The 21,333-nt window shown below is 41.7% G+C and overlaps 1 protein-coding gene across 12 annotated transcripts in view; it reads left to right on the top strand.

The window, feature by feature from the left end:
- The first annotated feature begins 12 nt into the window (after positions 1-12).
- git2a (G protein-coupled receptor kinase interacting ArfGAP 2a) overlaps positions 13-21,333 on the top strand; it is a 69,978-nt gene continuing 48,657 nt past the window's right edge. For all 12 annotated transcript variants that reach the window (XM_078421786.1, XM_078421776.1, XM_078421782.1 and 9 more), the window contains exons 1-4: positions 13-258; positions 17,463-17,596; positions 19,171-19,283; positions 20,918-21,023. In XM_078421786.1, the coding sequence (XP_078277912.1) occupies positions 207-258; positions 17,463-17,596; positions 19,171-19,283; positions 20,918-21,023 (405 nt within the window). In that variant the 5' untranslated portion in view covers positions 13-206. The remainder of the gene's footprint in view (positions 259-17,462; positions 17,597-19,170; positions 19,284-20,917; positions 21,024-21,333) is intronic.

Genomic DNA, 21,333 nt, shown 5'->3' with positions numbered 1-21,333 from the left:
CATGCCGCTCGGTGTCTCCAGGCAGCCGGAGGCCGGGCCCGAGTGCGCCGCCAACTCCGCTCCCGCTCCGCAGCGCAGCGCAGCGCTTGATGGCGGCTCCCCGCTAACCTCGAACTTCGCACCGCCGCTATCTCTCGACGGAAACATCCCCCGCCAAAAACAAACAAACTCTGTACTGTCTTAGGGCGCGATCTTACTGGCTGTTCATGTCGAAGAGGTTAAGGAGCATCGACATCTGCGCTGACTGCAGTGTCGCCGGTAAGTGGAGGCGAACAGTGAGTGTGGGGAAGGGGAGTAGGGTCTCTAGAAAGATCTAGTCCCTCTCAAACGTTAGTGCTGCGCCGTGCCTGGCACTCTCAAACATGTCGGACAACTGAGAGAGGAAATGCAAGCGAGATCTAGTCCCTCGTTACACAGAGGAAGTGAGGGAAGTTTAACAACATGCTAGGTATTAATTCCAACTTACTTCTCTGCTGCCCTTGCACTTTTTTTATCTTCACTTCCAGTGTAGCTGTAATACTATATCATGGATCGCGTGGGACTATTCACTCACATCTATCCACAGCCAGTCTTTTGTTACTCACTGATTTCTCTACCACCCAATTTCTGGTACTACCAATTCTCATTTCTTCTACCATCCCATTTGCTATGGGATAATATTGTTTTCAAGTAACACCAAGTGAGTTGTATAAACATGTGGGTTGCATGCATCCAGAGAGCGAAAATCGAACACTCCAACACTTCACCATGCCGTTATTTATGGATATGGGTTAACAAAGTTCCGTGGACCATGGAACCCACGAGTGAATGACAGGAAAGAAACAGGAAATGCTTGATGTACTCACCAGACCAAACAGTGTCAATGGAGTGAGTGATAAACTTTCATTGAAACTGAGAAAAGTTCAATGGTAAAACAGACAGACAGAAAGGTACTAAAAATATTTTTGTGTAACAAAGGAGTGGAAGGGGAGACATGAAAGATCAAATGAAATCACGGTAAAAACATTGATGGAAATGGAAAAGCCGATTATTTGAATTTGAATCTGGAGGTTCTGATGTCCATCAGATGGACTGTTGTTCTCAAGCTTAGTTTGAATATTGTTGAAATGATGCTAGTGAAAGTTCTCAGTCACATTTACAAACCGAATGGAGGCTTTTCTGAGACAGCCAGTCTGTGTTTTACCCATGTATTGGTTTATTGTCATGTGTACTGAGATGCAGGAATAAACTTTTGTGATATCCAGACAAATCATACCATACATCTGGTAGTGCAAAGAGAAGATAATTAGAATATGGTGTTACAACTAGTGGAAGTGAAGATTTTTAAAAAAGTGCAAGGCCAGTAGTGAGGTAGGTTTGAAGATAGTGAATTCATACCTAGTATACGAAGGGTCCATTCTAGAGTGTGATGACAGTGGGGAAGAAGCTGTTCTTGAAGCTTTTATATCTTCTACCTGAAGAAGATAGAATGACTAGGGTGTCAGTGATAATGATTGACTCTGCTCCCGACAGCATGAAGTATAGATGCAGTCCTTCGGGAAAGGGAGGGAGGCTGGTTTGTGTGATGGCCTGGGCTGTGTTCACAACACTCTGCAATTGTTTTGCGATCTTGGGAAAAGCAATTGCTGTACTAAGCTGTGATGTATCTCAATAGGGTTCTTTCTTTGGTGCATCTGTAAAAAATAGTAAGAGTCTTTGGATACATGCTGAACTTCCTTAAATCTTCTGAGGAAGTAGAGACGTTGGTGTATTTTTGGTCGTAGCGTCAATGTGGTTAGACCAGAACAAATTGTTGGTGATATTTACATTAGAAACTTGAAACTCTCAACCAATATGAGTGAAATTGGTGAAAAGATTCAGCGGGTGAGGCAGCATCAGAGCTCGGATCTTCAACTGAAATGTTAAGATTTCAAGATGTTAAGAAATGCTAAGATTCAAGTCTGACAAAGGATCTTTGACCTGTAATGTTAACTCAATGTATACCACAGGTGCTGCCTGACCGTTCCAGGTTTCCATCATTTGCAGTTTGTTGATTTTCACATCTTATGTGGTGATATGTACTGTTTGTTGTGAGTGATATCATGCATACTCTATTATTGATGGTCCTTCCAATATCAATGGACATAACTTATATTTTTGTTGCTATATATTAAGAAAAGGCACACATTTTCTGTAAGAAACTGTATCATTGGAGTTGATACTACTTTTTAGATGCTGGAGAGTTTGTAGAACAATAACAAGTGCTGATTTTATGCAACATGTAACATGTATTAGTAATTATAAATACCACATGATATAAATTGCATCACTGAATAATGCTTTGGAAAGAATTTACTTCCTTACCCAAGTCAATGAAACATTATCAATGTTTTGGTTGACAAGTTTTTAAAATAAATATATTGTAGATTGCAAAGTGCTTGCTTAATTTTCAGCATCTTGTCTGTCAGTGCCCCGTACCAACAATAGCAGAAACAATATAATAATAATGCATTACATTTATATAGCGCTTTTCAAACACTCAAAGACACTTTACAGGGATTTCTAGAACATAGAGAAGTGAATAAATAGATAAATAAGTAAACGAGCAGAAAAAGGAGACAGAAGGTGAGGTGACCTTCAGTGGTTGAAGGCAGTGCTGAACAGGTGAGACTTCAGTGATGTTTTGAATGTGGTGAGTGAGGAGGAGTCTCTGACGGTTTGGGGTAGTGAGTTCCATAGGGTGGGAGCAGCGATGGAGAAATCCCTGTCCCCCCAGGATCTGAGTTTGGTCCGGATGGGGGGGGACAGGAGATTGGCAGCAGCAGAGCGGAGGGTGCAGGTGGGAGTGTGCCTGTGGAGGAGGTCAGTCAGGTAGGATGGGGCCAGGTTATGGAGGGCTTTGTAGGTCATGAGGAGGATTTTGTACTGGATTCTCTGGGGGATAGGGAGCCAGTGGAGTTTGTAAAGGACAGGGGTGATATGGTCACGGATCGGGGAGTGGGTGAGTAGACGGGCAGCGGAGTTTTAAATGTATTGAAGTTTACTGATGATTTTTGAGGGTGAGCCACAGAGGAGGCTGTTGCAGTAGTCCAGACGGGAGGTGATGAAGGCGTGGATGAGGGTTTCTGCAGCTGTGGAGGAGAGGGATGGACGGAGACGGGCAATGTTTTTGAGGTGGAAAAAGGCTGTCTTTGTGATGTGTTTGTCGAAGGAGAGGGTTTGATCAAAGATGATTCCAAGATTCCGGATGTGAGGAGGTGGATACTGGGAGACCATCAATATTGAGGATGAAGTTTTGGGTGGATTTGGTGAGCGTTTTTGGACCAATGATGATGATTTCAGATTTGTTGCAGTTGAGTTTGAGGAAATTTGATTGAAGCCAAGATTTTATTTCAGTGATGCAGTTTGTCAGTGTAGAGTGTGTGGTGGTGGAGATTGACTTGGTGGAGATGAGGAGCTGGATATCATCGGCGAAGCAGTGGAAGTTGAGACCATGACGGCGGATTAATTGACCAAGGGGGAACAGGTAGAGGATGAAGAGGAGGGGGCCAAGGACTGAGCCTTGGGGGACACCTTGGGGGAGGGGAGCGGTGGGGGATTTACAGTTGTTAATGGAGATGAACTGGTGCCTGTCAGAGAGGTAAGATTTGAACCAGGATAGGGCTGTGCCGGTGATGTTAAAGGAGGTTTCAAGTCGGGTGAGGAGAATGGAGTGATTTATGGTGTCAAAGGCGGCGCTGAGGTCAAGTAGGATGAGGATGTTGAGGTTGGCAGCGTCGTAGGAGAGGAAAAGGTCGTTTGTGATTTTGAGGAGCGCAGTTTCAGTACAGTGGTTGGAGCGGAATCCGGATTGGAAAGTTTCATACAGGTTATTGGTAGAGAGGTGGTATTTGAGTTGGGAAGCTACAGCACGTTCCAAAACTTTGGACAGAAAGGGTAGGTTGGAGATTGGTCTGAAGTTGTTTGGGGTGTCAGGGTTGAGACCAGGTTTTTTCAGAATGGGGGTGACAGCAGCGATTTTGAGGGATGGCGGGACGATGCCAGTGGACAGGGAGGAGTTTATTGTTGCAGTGATAAGTGGAGAGAGAGCAGGAAGGCAGGCCTTGACAAAGCTGGAGGGGATGGGGTCCAGAGAGCAGGTGGCAGTTTTTATTCCTGTGAAGAGGTCAGAGAGGTCGGTGGTGGAGACTGGGGAGAACTGAGGCAGGGGTTGACAGGATAAGGGGGGGCAGGTGGTTTGAGGGGGAGCAGGTGCGTTGGTGGTTAAGGTGCTGTAGATGCTGTCTATTTTGCTTTGGAAGAATGAAAGGAAAGTGGTGCATTTGTCAACTGTGAATGATTGGGAGATGGTGTCCAGGGGGCTGAGGAGTTTGTTTATTGTAGAGAAGAGTGCTTTTGGGTTTCCGGAGCCAGAGTGAATTATTTGAGAGTAGTAGGTGGAGTGGGCGCGGGAGAGGGCATCTTTGTAGTGCTGCAGGTGGTCTTTGTAGGCTTGGGAGTGAATTGTGAGACCTGTTTTTTTGTTGTGGAGTCTTTCAAGTTGGCGGGCATGAGTTTTCATCATGCGGAGTTCGGGGGTAAACCAGGGAGCAGAGTGGGTGAAGGAAACTGTTTTGGTTTTTATAGGTGCAAGCTGGTCGAGGCAGGAGGAGAGAGTGTGGTTGTAGTAGTCAGTGAGGTCAGAGGGGCTGTGGAGGTCAACGAAGGGAGAGGCGGACATTATTTCAGAGAGGGAGGATGAGAGCGAGGTAGGTGAAACAGAGTTCAGCTTACGGAAGTTGATTTTGCGTTTTTGCCTTGGAGCTGGGGTGGGAATGTTGACGGACATGGTGATGGCTAAGTGATCAGAGAGGGTGGGGTCGGAGCCAGAGAGGTGATGTAGATTTAGTCCAGTGGGGCAGACAAGGTCCAGAATGTGCCCACGGTTATGGGTGGGAAAATTGACGTGTTGAGTGAGGTTAAAGCAGTTGAGTATTTCAGTGAAGTCAGCGGTTATTGTGGAGTCAGTGGAGTCCATATGGATGTTGAAATCACCGAGGAGGAGGATTGAACAGAACTGGATCAGAAAGTTAGAGAAGTCTGAAAGGAATGATTGGGTGTGGTTTGGGAGGGCGGTAGACAACTGCCATGACTAATTGTGTGTGGCCAGAGAGTTTGAAAGCCAGGTGTTCAAATGAAGGAGCAGATGAGATGGAGATGAGGCTGATCTTGAAGTCCTGTCGGTGAATTACGGCAATCCCACCACCTCGGCCCTCCGAGCGTGGTTTATTGATGTAGGAGTATCCGTTGGGTGTAGTGAGGTTGAGTGGGAGGTAGTCCAGAGGTTGTTGCCAGGTTTCAGTCAGACAGAGGAAGTCCAGTTTATTTTCCAGGATGAAGTCATTCAGAATGTGGCTTTTATTGTTGAGGGACCGGATATTGAACAGAGTGAGCTTCATGTTGCTTTGTATGGTGTGGATGGACACGGGTGATTTAGCCAGGGTTTGCAGACAGGGGGCGCGCTCGTGTGCGTTATTGTGATGACGTAATCGACGAGTGGAAGTCCGCTCAGCTGACCAGAGTGCAGGGATGGAGTGACCGGTCTGGGAGTAAACAAACTTGTGACCGGAGCCTCTGTGGATGTATCTGGGTCGTCGTAGAAGTCCGTGGTTGATGATGGCAGAGATGCATGGCGGAGTGGAGTGGTTGTTGAGCTGGAGCAGCCTCGCAGCGAAGTACCTCAGTGCCATGCCAGGCAGGAGCGAAGGAGCACAGAGCCCGGAGAAGTTAGCGGGCTACCGCGGGCTAGCAGATCAAAACGTCACAACAGGCACAACAGGCTGATCCAGAGCAAGGCCTATGAGGAGGACCGAGGAAGCTGAGCAGCCTGAGGGTTAATAGGGAGCAGAGGAGGTAGCCGGGCAGCTGTTAGCGTTAGCAACTAGCGAGTAACCTGCAGCTCGATGACTGCAGCGGTGGCTAGCAGGGAGCTAGCTAGCTGTCCAGGTAACCCACAGGAGAGCAGTCCAAGCCAGCAGAGACAGGAGCACAGACAGGAGTGAGAAGTCCAAGGGTGCGGAGGCAGCGGAGGCAACGGTGGTAGAGCTGGGCAGATGATGCCAGGAGGGTCAAGCAGAAGGATTAGTGCCATTGTGTAGTGTAGTTGGATGAGAAATTGTTGTTTGCCTTTTTGCCTCTGCTCTAATACTTGCCAAATTTCAAGGAAGTGAAATGTGCTTAATTACAAAATAAACTTGGGTGCAAAGAAGAGTCTGGGGAGAAAGAGTTAATTGCAATATATATTATCTTTTAAGACGTTTTTTCATTTGGACAAAAGAGAATTAGATTTTCTGCATTTTTATCTTGGTACTAAAGAATTTTGTACTCTGAATTTTTGAATCCACCATGATTGGCTGCAGTGTATTTTGATTTTTGGGATGACTTACTGTGGTTACCTTCAGTGTTGTGGCATCACCATTATATAACAATGATTATCTTCAGGCTGTTTGGAAAGAAACAAAATTGCTTTTGGGAGCCTAAAAAATCCTGTAATCAATTTATAGGACTGCCACTGGCAGAGGGCAAGAGTTGAAGTATAAACTCTTATCGATATTTGTTGCACAAATTAAATTAAACCAAAGGATTTACTTCCAGCAAACATTGCGCTTATTTCGTGTCCATCATCCATGTTTCAAATGTTGACATTGCTGTCATCGTTCGTCCTGAAAAGGATGCAAGCTTCTGGCGACAATCAGTGGGAGCATCACTTGTTGCAATAGATGATGGTGGTAGCAGAATTAGCTCAGGCCACTTCCAGTTTCCAGCCTCACGACGTGGACGCGACGTGGACGCTTCTGCTATGGGGCCAACATTGTGCTGATTATAAACATAGCACAAAAAGTAAGGAAATTTGTGTTTGGTAGATTATTTCTTTGTTGTAACAATGCTTCTTGGCAATACATCTTATATCGTTGGAAAGCCTGTTTATTTCCCTTTTAAATGGTGCCACATTTGTAAGGAACATGCATTTGTGGGATGAGCAGCAGAGCTGAGTATGTGGGTATCGCCCATGAAAAATCTGCCAAATCTTCTCTGCCAATGCCAAACAGCTTATTCTGCCATTGACTCTTGTTCGGTGTTGTTTGGTGGATTGGATGATTGAAGTCTGAAGAAACAAGACATATTGGCAATTTAACAATTTATTCATTTAATAAACAGGAGCCTCAGTAGCGTGTGGAAGAACCATACACAGCCACAACAGCCTGGCACCTCCTCCTCATGCTGGTCACCAGCCTGGTCACACACTGTTGTGGGATGGTATCCCATTCTTCAACCAGCATTTGTCGCAAGTCAGCCAACGTGGTTGTGTTGGTCACTCTGGCACGAACAGCACGCCCAAGCTGATCCCACAAGTGTTCAATGGGGTTGAGGTCAGGACTGCTGGCAGGCCATTCCATCCTCTCCACTCCCAAATTCTGGAGGTAGTCTCTGAGAAACCCTGCTCTGTGGGGGCGAGCATTGTCATCTTGGAGGATAGAGTTCGGTCCCAGACTGTGGAGATATGGGATTGCCACTGGTTGCAGAATCTCATCTCGATATCTCTCTGCATTGAGATTGCCTCCAATGATGACAAGCCTCGTTTTTCCAGTGAGGGAGATGCCGCCCCACACCATCACACTGCCTCCACCAAAAGATGTTACTCTATCGGTGCAGCAATCAGCATAGCGTTCTCCGCGTCTTCTCCACACTTTGACCCTATGATCCAACTGCCGTAGGCAGAATCTGGACTCATCGCTGAACATAACGTTCCTCCACATGTTCAGGTTCCAGTGCACGTGTTGCCGACACCAGCGCAAACGGGCCTGACGGTGAAGGGCAGTCATGGCAGGCCTCCTGGCAGCCCTATGAGACCGGAGATTGGCTGCGTGCAGTCTGTTCCGAATTGTCTGGGCAGAGAGCCGTCGGCCATATCGTCCTGCAAACCTTGACTGCATATCTGTAGAAGACAGCCTACGGTTCCTAAGTGCTGACAGGGTGAGGAAACGGTCTTCTTCGGGTGTCGTCTTCTTGGGACGCCCACTTCGCAGCCTGTCTCTGACATCCCCAGTTATATGGAACTTGGCCTTCACTTTGGAGATGGTACTAGGGCTCACTCCAAATAATGCCGCAACTTGGTTTTGCGGAACACCAGCTTGAAGTTGCCCTATCCAGATCGCACGGGCCCTATCCAGATCAGTCAAACGTGGCATGCCGATTCTTGGAGCAGACACCTACTGACCACTGTAGCAGGGCCCATGCTCACAGATGCTGCCAATCAGGTGCCAATCAGGCACCTGATTGTCAGCACCTGGTGGTACCAGAAGCTCAAAACAAGAGTCAATAGCAACAGCAGAATAAGCTGTTTGGCATTGGCAGAGAAGATTTGGCAAATTTTTCATGGGCGCAACCCATATACTCAGCTCTGCTGCTCATCCCACAAATGCATGTTCCTTACAAATGTGGCACCATTTAAAAGGGGAATAAACAGGCTTTCCAACGGTATAAGATTTATTGCCAAGAAGCATTGTTACAACAAAGAAATAATCTACCAAACACAAATTTCCTTACTTTTTGTGCTATGTTTATATGTATTTTTATTTTCTTTTGCATTGTGTAAGTATTAAAAAGACTTGCACTTTTCAATTCTGTTTCTAGTGGGATACCTCATAATAATCCATGCAAGATTATTAGTTAGTGATTGTAATTCAACAAGAGATGTTTGTTGGTAACAAGTCTGTCATTATAATTGTCGGAAATATTTTGAAGCTGTGAATTGTTTTTCACAAATATAAATTTGAACATTGAGTATATATCTTCCCTTTGAATCACTTATTTCATTCAGAAAACTCTGCTGCTTAGTTGCACTACACTAAATCAATCCATTGACAACACTATCACCTGGACTCTTGGAAACTTTTAATGGCAGCAACAAAAGTATAGAAAGCAAATAACATCAGTTGTCCTCACAGTTGGTATAACACTAAGAATTGCAATTGGTGAGCGAGGAGGTTTTTGGGAGAGGTGTTGCAGGGGTAAGTACCTGGGGAGGGAGTGGTTTGGGTGAGAAGGGGTATTTGAACCAAGGAGTTGCGGGGGGAGGGGTCTCGATGGAGGGTGGAAGCAGTGGGAATGGGAAGATGTGATTGCTGGTGGGTCCCCAGCAGTCCTTTCCAAGTGAGACAATTTCACATACACCTCTAACTTTATCTACTGCATTTGGTGTTCCCGATGTGGCTTCCTTTAACTCAGCGAGACCAAGAATAGACTAGCTGACCATTTTGCCGAATACTTGTACTTGATTCACATTGATTTCTCCCCTTTCCCCTTGTCCCCTTCATCTATATTCCGTCCTCTCACTTCACAATTTACACTTCTATCCTTATCTCACACTTTGTTTTTTAATCTCAGGCCCTTGTCCAACCATTTGTCAATCAAAGACCTCTCTCACCCGTATCTACCTATCATTTGCGAGGCTTGTCTTTCCCCAACCTCTCCTCCAGCTTTCTCTTCCCCCACTTCTCCAGTTTTCTCTCTCTCCCCCCCCACCCCATCACAATCAGACTGGAGAAATGTGCTGAAATGTCATCTTTCCATTTTCTCCAGAGATGCTGCTTGGCCCGCCGAGTTATTCCAGCACTCAGTTAGTACTCTTAGAGTCTTTTAGATTCAATGTAATTATTTTGATGCTTGAGAAAGAACAAACATCTTGAACATGACAAAAGTGTTATTCTTCTGATAGAAGTGGCTGTGTAAATTTTACAACCGGGCAATTTTTGACCATTTGTGTTTTTCGCAAATAGTGGTATATCTGGTACTCTTTAGAAAATATTTTGACTTGAAATAATGAACACTTTACATCAGTAGATTAATTTCAAAGGGGGTATTGCCTCTTCCCTGATTCTAGTTTCTAAATTCTATTTTGCTGTTGTTAATCAAACTACACAAAATATTTCAAATATATAGAAAAGCACTTGTTGATTTATTGATTTGTTGGGGCCATTGGTGTATAATCAATGTTATTGTGCTGTGGCTAGATAAGTTTAGAAAGGTAATCAAATACAACATGAGCCACACTCAATATTTACATTACCTGTTCTCTAAGGCTCTGCATGTTTCTCAAGTTGTCTTGTTACCAAGATGCTGTGCTTATGTTGTAATGTATTTATATTGAAGGACTCTGGTCTTGTTTATTTTTAAACATATTAAGGAGTTTATTTAACCATGGATGTAAATAGTTTTAATGACTAGTGCCACGAGCTGTTATTCAAATATTCTGCACTTAATTACTGTTGCAAATTTGATCTATAATTCAAATTACAGATTTGAAATTGAATTTGTAATTTCAGATTCAGATAAAGATGTGACTATAAGAATAATGAGCTTTCAAAATGGAAAATATCTTTGTGTAAAACATTCAAGATATACAACATATACTCTTAGCTTCCTACAGCCTACATAAGCTGTAGCCAGTGGCCTGAGTACTAGGGAGAATTATTTTTCAAACTATGATATGCTGAAATGTTTGGAGGAATAAAGGTCCTCGTATTGCATGTCCAGAGATCCTTGAATATAGAGGACAGATAAATATGTTGATTAAGAGGGAGCATAGCATTGTTCTCTTGGCGAGTTTTATAATACAAGAACAGGATTGCCATGCTTGAACTGTTTAACATGTTAGCCCAGAGCTGAAATATTGTCATGTACTGGCTGTCTGCTGAGTGGTCAGCACGCAACACCAGCTTTTCACTGTACCTCGGTACATGTGACAATAAACTAAAGTGAAATATGGCATACAGTTCTAGTGCGATAGTACTAGAGCGGGTACAGTTGAGATTTGAGGGTGTAGTTGGGGCTGGAGAAATACAATTGTGAATAAAGATTGGGTCTGTGTTCTGTAAAACGTATTAAGCTGAGGGAAGGAATAATTGACTATAACAGTGAGAGCCTTAGGATGAGTTAATGATAGAGGTATTTAACACAACAGAGACATCAGTAATTGGGGGTTAGATTTAAGGTAATTGGGAGATTAGAGTGTTGAAGTTTCACTCAAAAGGGGGTTTGGAACTCCTGTGTTTTTCAATTTCCAAGATTAATATTTTAGATCTTGACTTGAAAATCTAGAATTCGTTTTCATTGTAAATCCAAAAGGTACCAGTAAATTGTGAAGACAGTTTCTTTGTTTTCAAATGATCTGGTAATTCATGTGTGAACATGTTAAATACAACTGCAGATGATTGAGATCTGAAATGAAAACAGACAATGCTGGAAACACTAGGACCTGGCAGCATTTCTGGAAAGAGAGGGTTTATTTCAGATTGACAACAGTTTATTTCAGATGCTGCCTGTTCTGTCCCATATTTATAAATAAATGAGGCTGGGGGTCTTTAAAAATGCATCCTGTGCTTCCTGGTTACAAGATAACTGAAGAAACATGTTGAGCCTTGGAGACAATAGGTGATATAAATACTGAATTGCAATCATTAAAACGTGTGATTATTTTCTAAACTTGCAAAACCAGAACATATATTGAACATTAACCATATTAGCAAGCTTTATTGCAAGATGATTACATCATTTTTGAAATGTCTAGGTCAAGTGGTTCCATTAGCTGACAGAAATCAACAAGTGGCTTTCTGTATTTTTGAATTATTTTTTAAATCGATTGTCTAATCAACATTTTCTGTTTTTTATTTAAGTAAATTGTTTGATAGTCTGAAGTAAACTGGTTTCCCTCCTTTAGGGTACTGCAGCCTCTGTTCTGGACTAACTTGCACTGATCAAAATGTACCTTACTGGATGTTCAACAAAAATGTCAATATATTCCATGGGATGGGGTCTGCCTGGTTCTAACTCTCTGCCAAATTGCTGTAGGCATATCAGTGCATCATTTAGATGAATACATTTACTTGAAACACTGTGCTAGATTTTAATGAGATTGCATTTAATACCATGCAGGATCAGAAAGATTGTTATTTTAGTAGCGTGTTGTGGGAGATGTGTTACTTCGACTGAATCCATAGTCATGATATGTAACTATATATGGGTAGTAAATCATTGACTGTTCTCAGCCTATGAATATATACAAAATCTGTCCCAGAACATTTAATAGATATTGATCCTTTTTGAATTGTAATCATGTTTCTCCTGTACAGAGATTTTACTGCTATATAGTAAATAGCCAGAAACAAGTAATAATAGTGATCTGTTTCAATGGCGGTGTTTTGTGAGTGACTGTTGTATGTGCAGTTGGATTGCCCAACTGTTCTTTTTGCTGCCTGATCTACCAAGAAAAGTCTTAATTTAAATCAGTACCGCCCACAATCATGCACATTTTAGACACCTAAACAGCTAATTGCACAGTGGTTTAATGCCTCTTTGTTAGGCAGCAGATCTGATGTGTTAGCATGCCTGCAATGGGCCATTGACCAGGAAGAAAATGACTAAAGATTGCAGGTGGAAATGTGTGTGGGTAGACTGGAGCTACAGTAGAGCTGTAAAGTTACATAAGTAGGTTCTGGTGTTCAATGATTATGACTAAATTTAGAACCTGTCATGTTGCTTCAAACTTGTTTTCACAGTTACCTTTAATGTAATATATGACCACTAAACATGGCTGGGAAAACCTGTCCCATTTCACATTTAGAAATAATGAATCCAATGAAAGACAGATTTTGCTTTGGATCATCCCCATCCCACCTTTACTGACATACATGGGTGGTTATTTTTCATTTGAAATTGTTGAAAACCCTGAGGCCAGTCTTCACATGCCTACTGATGACACCCAACCTTAAGCCTGTTGCTTTGTTGGTGCGCATTAAATTGTTGATGAGCCAGGTTTTTTTTGCAGTTTACATTGGCAAGATCAAAGCCATCTGTTGCCTTATGCTGGAAACTTGGTATCTTAGCCAACAGCTTCCTCCCCATTCATCTCTTTCCAATCTGGAAGTGCACAAACTCTGTATCCCCTTTTAAATCTGAAAGCAATTTAATTTCACATCCAACTCCAGTGTGAAATTTTCAACTTCAACCTCAAAAAACTATACTCACCTTTTACCTTAGACTTTACTTCCACTGAAAGCAAAATCCTAATTTGTGATAATTATTTCCACATTTGATATTTAAATATCATCCTCATCGAGTTGTGGATTGGTATATAACAACTCTATTTCTTTCAGGACTTTGTCTCTTGTGGCTTATCCTAACACAACCTCGCTCTTCTATTAACCAATTCCCATTGACTTTTATTTGCTTACTGTCATCTTCAAAAGTCCTAACAGTCTGCCAGTCGCATTTTTTTAATCCTCTGCAACCACCTTGTTTTCAGTATCCTAGCACTGTTCCATGTTTGAAGGGTAAAGTTTGTAGGTGTGTGGGAGCATCACTTTTCAGGTTTCCTCTGCAAGGCATTGGCAGTCTGGACTTGGAAATGTTTCACTGTTCCTTCATCGTTGTGTCTATATTCTAGTAATCCACAGCTATATAGTGGGTGTGGCTTCACTGGCAGGTCAACAGTGATTCAAGGTGTTGTCTTAAAAATTATCACCTTGAGGATAAATCTGGTCCGAGCATTTAAATATGCGTTGGCCAAAAAATTAATAATATAATCTCTTAAGTGAATTTTATTGTCCAAAGACTGCCCAAATACTAATTGTGTGATGGAACCAAAAGAGGTGGGCGGAGCAGTTAAGTTGGATTGAGAATCCACCAAGGCCAAGAAGTAAAGTGGTTGGGCAAAGGAAGAATACCATCACAGAAGGAATAGAAAGTGAGATGAAGGGAAATATGTGAGCTGTGCGTTTCCTGAGTCTATAGCTAGGAATAAGGTGGGCAGAATTGTCTGTTCTGTAGGGAACCATATGATGCAATTATGTGATTGCATTGTAATTCCTTGCCTGCAATTCATTGTTATTTTTCTCTAAGGTCATGCTGTACTTTGACGTTCAGTCATTTAAGAAAAAGGCCACTGTCATATGTCTGAATAAGGGTCTTTGTATTTCTGCACTGTCAGTATTTGCTTTATGGTGATGATATTTCAAAGTACAGGTCCGCCACCAACTTTCCGGCAACTGGTGGTGTCCGTCCCGCCCCCCCCCCACCCTTTTTCTCAGCTTAATGCTGCATTTCTTTGTGCTATTGAAATTTTTTGGATATATGGCTTCCTGTTCCGTCTTCTAGGCATCTAGGTCGTTGAGGTCTTTCACACAGCTGTCACTTGTAAGAACCTGTCAATTTTACTACAGGATGCAATCATAAAGAAAGCCCATCAATGCCTCTACTTCCTTAACAGATTGAGGAGATTCAATATGTCGACGAATACTCTCTTGAACTGTGCAGGAGTACAGTAGAGAGGATATTGTCTGGTTGCGTCACGGCCTGGGTTCGGCCTTGATCAGATTACCAAAAGTGGGTACAGACCTCCTCACCATTGAAGGGATCTACGAGAGGTGCTATCTCAAAAAGACAGCCAGCGTATCAAGGACTACCCTGGCCATGCTCTCATTTCACGCTTGCCCTTGGGAAGAGCGTATAGGAGTCTGAAAACGAATGTTCAGGTTCAGTAATAGCTTTTTCCCCAACAACTGTCAGGCTATTGAACACTACAAACTAAAACTAAGCTCCAAACTGCAGAAGGGACTTTGGGCTTTGTTTTATTTTTGTACTATATTGGGATTTTTTACTTATTTAACCTTTTTGTTTGTTCATTATATTATTTAGTGCTTATTGTTTAAAAACCTGTGGTGGTGCTGCTGTAAGTAAGATTGTTCCATTTTTGAACATATAACAATTAAACACTTTTAACAATCATACCTTGTCTTGCCATTCAGCCACTTTGTTAAACTAATCGTTAATTTGCATGAGAAAATAGAAGACTAAAATAGTGAGACTGGTTGGGGCAGGAATCTCCGCCACACATCTACCTCACAGCTTCCCACTGAAATTGGAGAAGACATCACTACCCTTCCACCCTAACTGCTTTCTCCCCCCTCACCTAAAAGCATTGATATAAGGTAAATTAAGGAAACAGTTATAATTCAAAACAACAGATTTGAATAAAAACAAAAACGAATTACTCTCATTCATTTGAATTTCGCAGCTTTTTTATTAGAGATCAATTTTGTAAATGATCAAAAACTTTGTCAAGTTTTATGTTTCCATTAAACTTGTCTCTCTGTAACCTGACATTAAGCACAATGTTAAATGTAATGTTCACTTAGTGTTTAGGGTAAATAAAGATGTTGGTTTGTACCAGTTAAAATGTTCATTTTTTAATTACAGTTGTGCATGCATGCACTTCCTGTTCAGCTTCCTGCTTTCATGTTTTTCATCTAAGCACTCATGATAATAATTTCAATAGAAGTGGAAGAAAGGTTGCAAATTATTTTTAAACTCTTATTCTCCTTTATGGTTCCACTCTTTGTGATAGGTTGGCCAGAACTTGCAATGTCACAGGCTACATTTTGAGTCAACATAATCAAGGAACATTTACACCCCGGTCATTCCCTCTTCTCTCTCTCTCCCATTAGTTAAAAGAAACAAAACCTTGATAACACATATCAACAGATTCAATGTTTCGGGTCAAGTCTCTTTAGACTGAACCGCCTGACCCATTATGTTCCTCTTGCACTTTTTTTTTTTACAGTGGCTTGATTGTACTTGTGTATTGTATGACTTGAATGAATAGAACGCAAAAAGGTTTTTCATTGTTTTGCATGTGACAATGATAAACCAATTCCAAGTGCACTGACAGGCAGGCAGGTACTGACAGGCAGCATGAAAATTGAAAAGAAAATCTCAGTTTGTAAACAGCAATATTAATTGCTTGATGCTGAAGTGGGTTAATTAGCACTAAAGAGTAAGAATATTTAGTATTGGTTAAAAAATCCCAGTTTTGAAACATTGGCTATTTTTGGTATAGTGATTTTAATTAGAAAGTAGCAAGTTCTCGGGTTTACTGTTGATCCATCATTCTAGTGACCACTTTACAATTTTCCCGGAATTGTGACCTGCCTAGACGGTTCCCTTTTAATGTCGAAAGGAACTGCAGATGTTGGTTTAAGTTCAGTCTGAAGAAGGGTCTCAACCCGAAATGTCACTCATTCCTTCAATCCAGAGATGCTGCCTGTCCCGCTGAGTTACTCCAGCATTTTGTGTCTATCTTAAGCTTGAAAGTACATCTTGTCTGCTTTTTATATGATCTGGAGACAGATGATTGACATTGATGCTGGGCACTGATCTGTCATCTTTTGACTCCCTTTTACAAACCAGTCAATGGTGTAAATTTGCTCAAAACATAAGAGCTGCCAACGAGCACGAGCAGATTCGCATCTGATTTTGAATTTGAAATTATTTTTTTTTTGCCATATGCGATAAAATCATAAATGTACTTTATATAATGGAGTGCTAGAAAGCAATCTAACTTTGTTTCTTATTTTTGGCTAAAATACATCCGAGTATTTTTTTTTAATATAATGGTTGACAGAACAACATTTGAATCATTTCATCAATTCCACAGAGTGGGTCCGGATAAGTAAAAATAAATCCCAAGTTGTGCTGTTTGTGTTATGCAATGTTGCTGGCTTCAAAATGGTCCCTAAATGCAGGTTATTGCAAGAACTTTTACAATCTTTTGCAGTACCGCACCTTAGTCTGTACATACATCATCGGGAACAAGTGAGACTGGAGTAGATGCTGCAAAAGAGACGTGCATATTTCTGCTCGACAGCTGAAATATGGAGCCACATTTTGGGGGAAAATAATGCAATGTAAATTTAAATACAATCCCAAAAGAACAAAAAAAAGATTTATTCAATTCCAAAATGAGGGATTGCAATTTAATAACTACAGATTTTGATGCCCAGCAGTGGGAGTAGGTACAGTGAGAAGATTTTTTATTGTTGCGTGCTATCCAGTCAGCGGAAAGATTATACAGGATTTTATTCAAGCCGCCACAGTATACAGGTACAGGATAAAGGGAATGTTTAGTGCAAGGTAAAGACCAATTAAAGATAGTCTGAGGGTCTTCAATGAGGTAGATGGTAGCTCAGGACCTTTCTCCAGTTGGTGATAGGATGGTTCAGTTGCCTGATAACGGCTGCAAAGAAACTGCCCCTGAATTTGGAGGTTAGCATTTTCATACTTCTGAACCTCTTGCCTGATGGGAGAGGGGAGAAGTGGGGGTGTCCAGGGTGAGACTCGTTCTTGATTATGCTGATGGCCTTGCCGAGGCAGAGTGAAATGTAGATGGAGTCATAGGAAGGGAGGTTGGTTTGCATGGTGGTCTGGTCTGGGCTGCATCTACAATTCTCTGCAATTTCTTGCGGTCTTTGATGGACCACGCAGTGATGCACCCCGATAAAACGCCTTCTACACAGCATGCTTTTCCTTCTCAATATCTGTTCTGAGGCAGATTAAGTACACTGAAATTAATTTTAAAGAAAAAAATATATGCATTTTATTTGTTCCAGATCCTCACTGGGCATCGATAAACAGGGGTGTTCTGATGTGTGATGACTGCGGCAGTGTGCACCGCAGTTTGGGGCGACATATCTCTCAGGTACGACACCTGACACATACACCCTGGCCTCCTACACTGTTACAGGTAAGACATACTTTGTTTGTGGTAATTGATATTAACACGTGCAGATATGTTAAAAGTTCCCGGTTAAGGGCTCGCATCAAAGTGTACAAGATGGAGTATTTGATGATGTGCAGGTACTCCAAAATGTCTGCCTTGGTCAGCGAGAAATGTCCCTATATTGGCACAGTTCTTTCAAATTGCACTTGTGATTATATGGCTTGTAAAGCATAGAGAGCGTTGAGTTACAATATGATTCTGTAGCATTGGGATCATGGACCTGCTTTCTCTAAGCCCAACTGTTTTGCTTGTTCGTGTCATTGGAAATATAAATGTATTCCTTAAACCCCAATAAAATGTGATGTGGTTTTATCCTTCTGAAAATAATTCCCTCTTTTCGTACCTAATGGATCTATTGTATAACAAATACATTACTCCATTTTAGAAGGTTCTTTGTTGTTCAAATTAAATAGACAAAAAAAAAGCTGGTGAAAGATTTCTGGGTGTGCAGCCCTTTCTTGCACTGTTTTGAACAACTGGCCACTTAAGTGATGATAAAGTGTGATCACATTTATTAACTTCACTATAGTTTGTAGGAAGGATAGCTACTTCTAGAAAAAGATGGAAGGTCGATCAGCATTTTGTGTGAGATTATTGTCACATTTGTATTGCTTGAAACACCCCTACTAGCAGGAGATAGCAACCATTTCATTAGTAGTATTGCAAAGGCTATGGTCTGATCTATTGCCGAGTGGTCACATGTACCTTTGAGAACCTAGGGATCCCAGAGTTCTTCATCCTATTAGTATTAATGTTTTCATTTTAACCATTTAGAAAAAAAGCAGGTCTCTGGTGGATAAAACTCTTAATGATTAACTTGAGGTGCATGACAACTAACGGAAGCAACATGTAAATTTTATATGATTCCTTGGACATCATTGTTTATATCTATAGGCTAAAGAGAAAAATTAGGTGCCAATATAGACAAAAAGACCATTTAAAAAAAAAGGCTTCATGAAAAATAAAAAGTCAATTCGAACTGTGGTAAACTTCCTTTTGCTTCCCATCGTTTAGTGTGCTTTGATTATTTGACACCTAAGAGTGATAAAAATAGGAATGTTTTCCAATGCCTGGCTTTCATTTCAGCTCTGGAATGACAATATTCTTACCTTGCTTATGTGAGTACCTTTGGAGATTCCAAGATCACTGGTCCGCTGGACTACTTTAAACTTGCTTTATAAACAGTAACAGGGTCTGAAACCAACAATTTGCACGATTGCTGTGATTCTCGATTAGATTGAAATCAACCCACATTTATACTATTATGTGAAAAGGGTTTTTTCATTAAAAAAAAATCTCTTCTCCATTTACTTGTAAATCTTCCCATTGTTGTGCAAGTTGCACTTCTTGTATCTTGGTCTTTGGATGATGCTTAATTTAGTTGTGGCCCTCGTTAACCAATGTTGTCATAAAACGATCTGATTAAAGTCTCCAGAAAAGATGCAAATGCCCAAGGCAGGATCTATATCAGTTATCAAAGTGACAAAACCAAAATACTAGTACCGTCCTTACAGCCCAAACTTGTTTTTTAATTTTAGATGGTACAAATGCTTGTTGCCAATGGTGCAAATTCAATCTGGGAGCACACCCTGCTGGATCCTACATCTGCAGTAAGTGGAAAGCGTAAGGCCAGCCCTCAGGATAAAGTACAGTGAGTATACCCGATTCCGATTAGAGCATGTATTTCATACACAATTGCATCAATGTAACAAGTAGATTTAACAGCAGTTGTCCAGTGAATCAGAAAATATGTGCACTTCTGTGCATGTATTTACAAACTGTCTTTAACAAACTTCCAGAGGACAGTTAATACTGTTTCTGTTGGCTCTTTTGTAGCATAGAGCCCTCTTTTGTCCTCAACTAAAGAATACAACCTTTTAAATCTATTGATTTCCACATGCCTGATGTCAGTGAGGTACAACCATCCCAACATGCATTTCTTCAAGATAGACACAAAATGCTGGAGTTACTCAGCGGGACAGGCAGCATCTACATAGAGGAGGAATAAGTGACGTTTTCGGTTGAGACCCAAAACGGCACCCATTCCTTCTCTCCAGGGATGCTGCCTGTCCCGCTGAGTTACTCCAGCATTTTGTGTCTATCTTCGGTGTAAACCAGCATTTGCAGTTCCTTCCTGCACATGCTTTACTTCCTCTTGTACCTAGCCTACCATTTTAATATTTACTTTACTGCTTCCCCGCTGTGTCCCCTTTTGCTTTAACCAACTGTACCCAATAACTACCAGTTGACCTATATTCTTGACTCCCATCTTTCTGGATGGCCAGTAGGGATGGATCGTCCTCTTTGTCACCCACTGGCCACCACTCCACTATCCACTGAGGTATTTAGAGAGGCACATAAAGATGCAGGCAATGGAGGGACATGAATCATATGCAGGCTGATGGGGTTAGTTTAATTTGGCTTAGATGTTAGGTGGGTCAAGAGGCCTGTTCCTGTGCAATGAAGTTCTATCTTGTGGAACAATTAGAACAATATTACACCAAAACAGTTGTGTTGCATTCAGAAATTGCACTGAGTTTATGTGGAGACTGATTAAGGTAAAGCTTCACAGCTCCAGCAACTCTCATTCAATCCTGCCCTCAAACTGTTTGCATGGTTTTCCTGTGACCCTGTTGATTCCCCCCAGGTGTTCTGATTCTCTCCGATACTCCAGAGAATTGCATGTTAATTGGCTACTGCAAATCGTCCTTCGTGTGTAGGTGAATGCTGGGGGGGGTTGATGGAGATGGAGAGAGATAAGAAGAACAGTTGCTATAATAGGATTAGTGAAAGATTTGTAAATCGGTGCCTGATGTTGGCATAGACTCTAGACTGAAGGGCCTATTTCTATGCTCGCTGTTCTTGCCATAGCTCTAACGTCTCTATATGGGTGCCTTAGAGAATGTGTACCATCTTTCCCCCATAGGCATGAGCCATCATTAATCATACTCTGCCTCTCAGTTATTTTTTGATGTTCCCAATATTTTCAAATGCAGCATAGTTTTAAAAGCACAATGTAGAAACAAAGAGCTACAGATCCTGGTTAATACACAAAGCGGCATAAAGTGCTGGTGTATCTCTGACGATCAGGCAGCATCTCTGGAGAATGGATAGGTGACATTTCAAGACGGGACCCTTCTTCCGACCCGAAACGTCACCTATCCATGCTCTCCAGAGATGCTGCCTGACCTGCTCAGTTACTCCAGTACTTTGTGTTCTTTAAAGTTTTAAAAGCTTGCTTACTTCCTTGATTATACTGGTAACCTTTTCATTTTCATAATTCAGTCCAAATAAATCAGAATTCATCAGAGCCAAATATTCGATGCTGGCGTTTGTCCATCGTTCGCCTTGCCGTGAGGATGACAGTGTTGCAGCCAAAGACCTGAGCAAAGTAAGCATCATTGCAGAAGACGTTAGCTAATAAAAGGCTGGAGCTATTCCTTTGCAGCACCATGCAAATGTCCTCTGGGCACGCATGGCCAAATGTATTTTTGTTGTGATATTTTAGTGAAAATGCAGCTATTGCAACCCTTCCGTCTTGCAATGAAATTATTCATCTATTTTCAGTGCATATGCATATGCCTCCATTTGGCAATGCTGCTTTTAATGGTATGAAAATGAATTTCTATTTTTCACTGATGTTGTCAAATGTGAAAATTATAATTAAAACTATAAAGCTAAGAGATTTCAGTTCTTTCATT

This window comes from Rhinoraja longicauda, chromosome 25 (genome assembly GCF_053455715.1).
Source record: "Rhinoraja longicauda isolate Sanriku21f chromosome 25, sRhiLon1.1, whole genome shotgun sequence".
Lineage (NCBI taxonomy): Eukaryota > Metazoa > Chordata > Chondrichthyes > Rajiformes > Arhynchobatidae > Rhinoraja > Rhinoraja longicauda.
The sequence above is the reverse complement of the archived record's forward strand: the minus strand, read 5'-3'. Positions and strand labels throughout refer to the sequence as shown.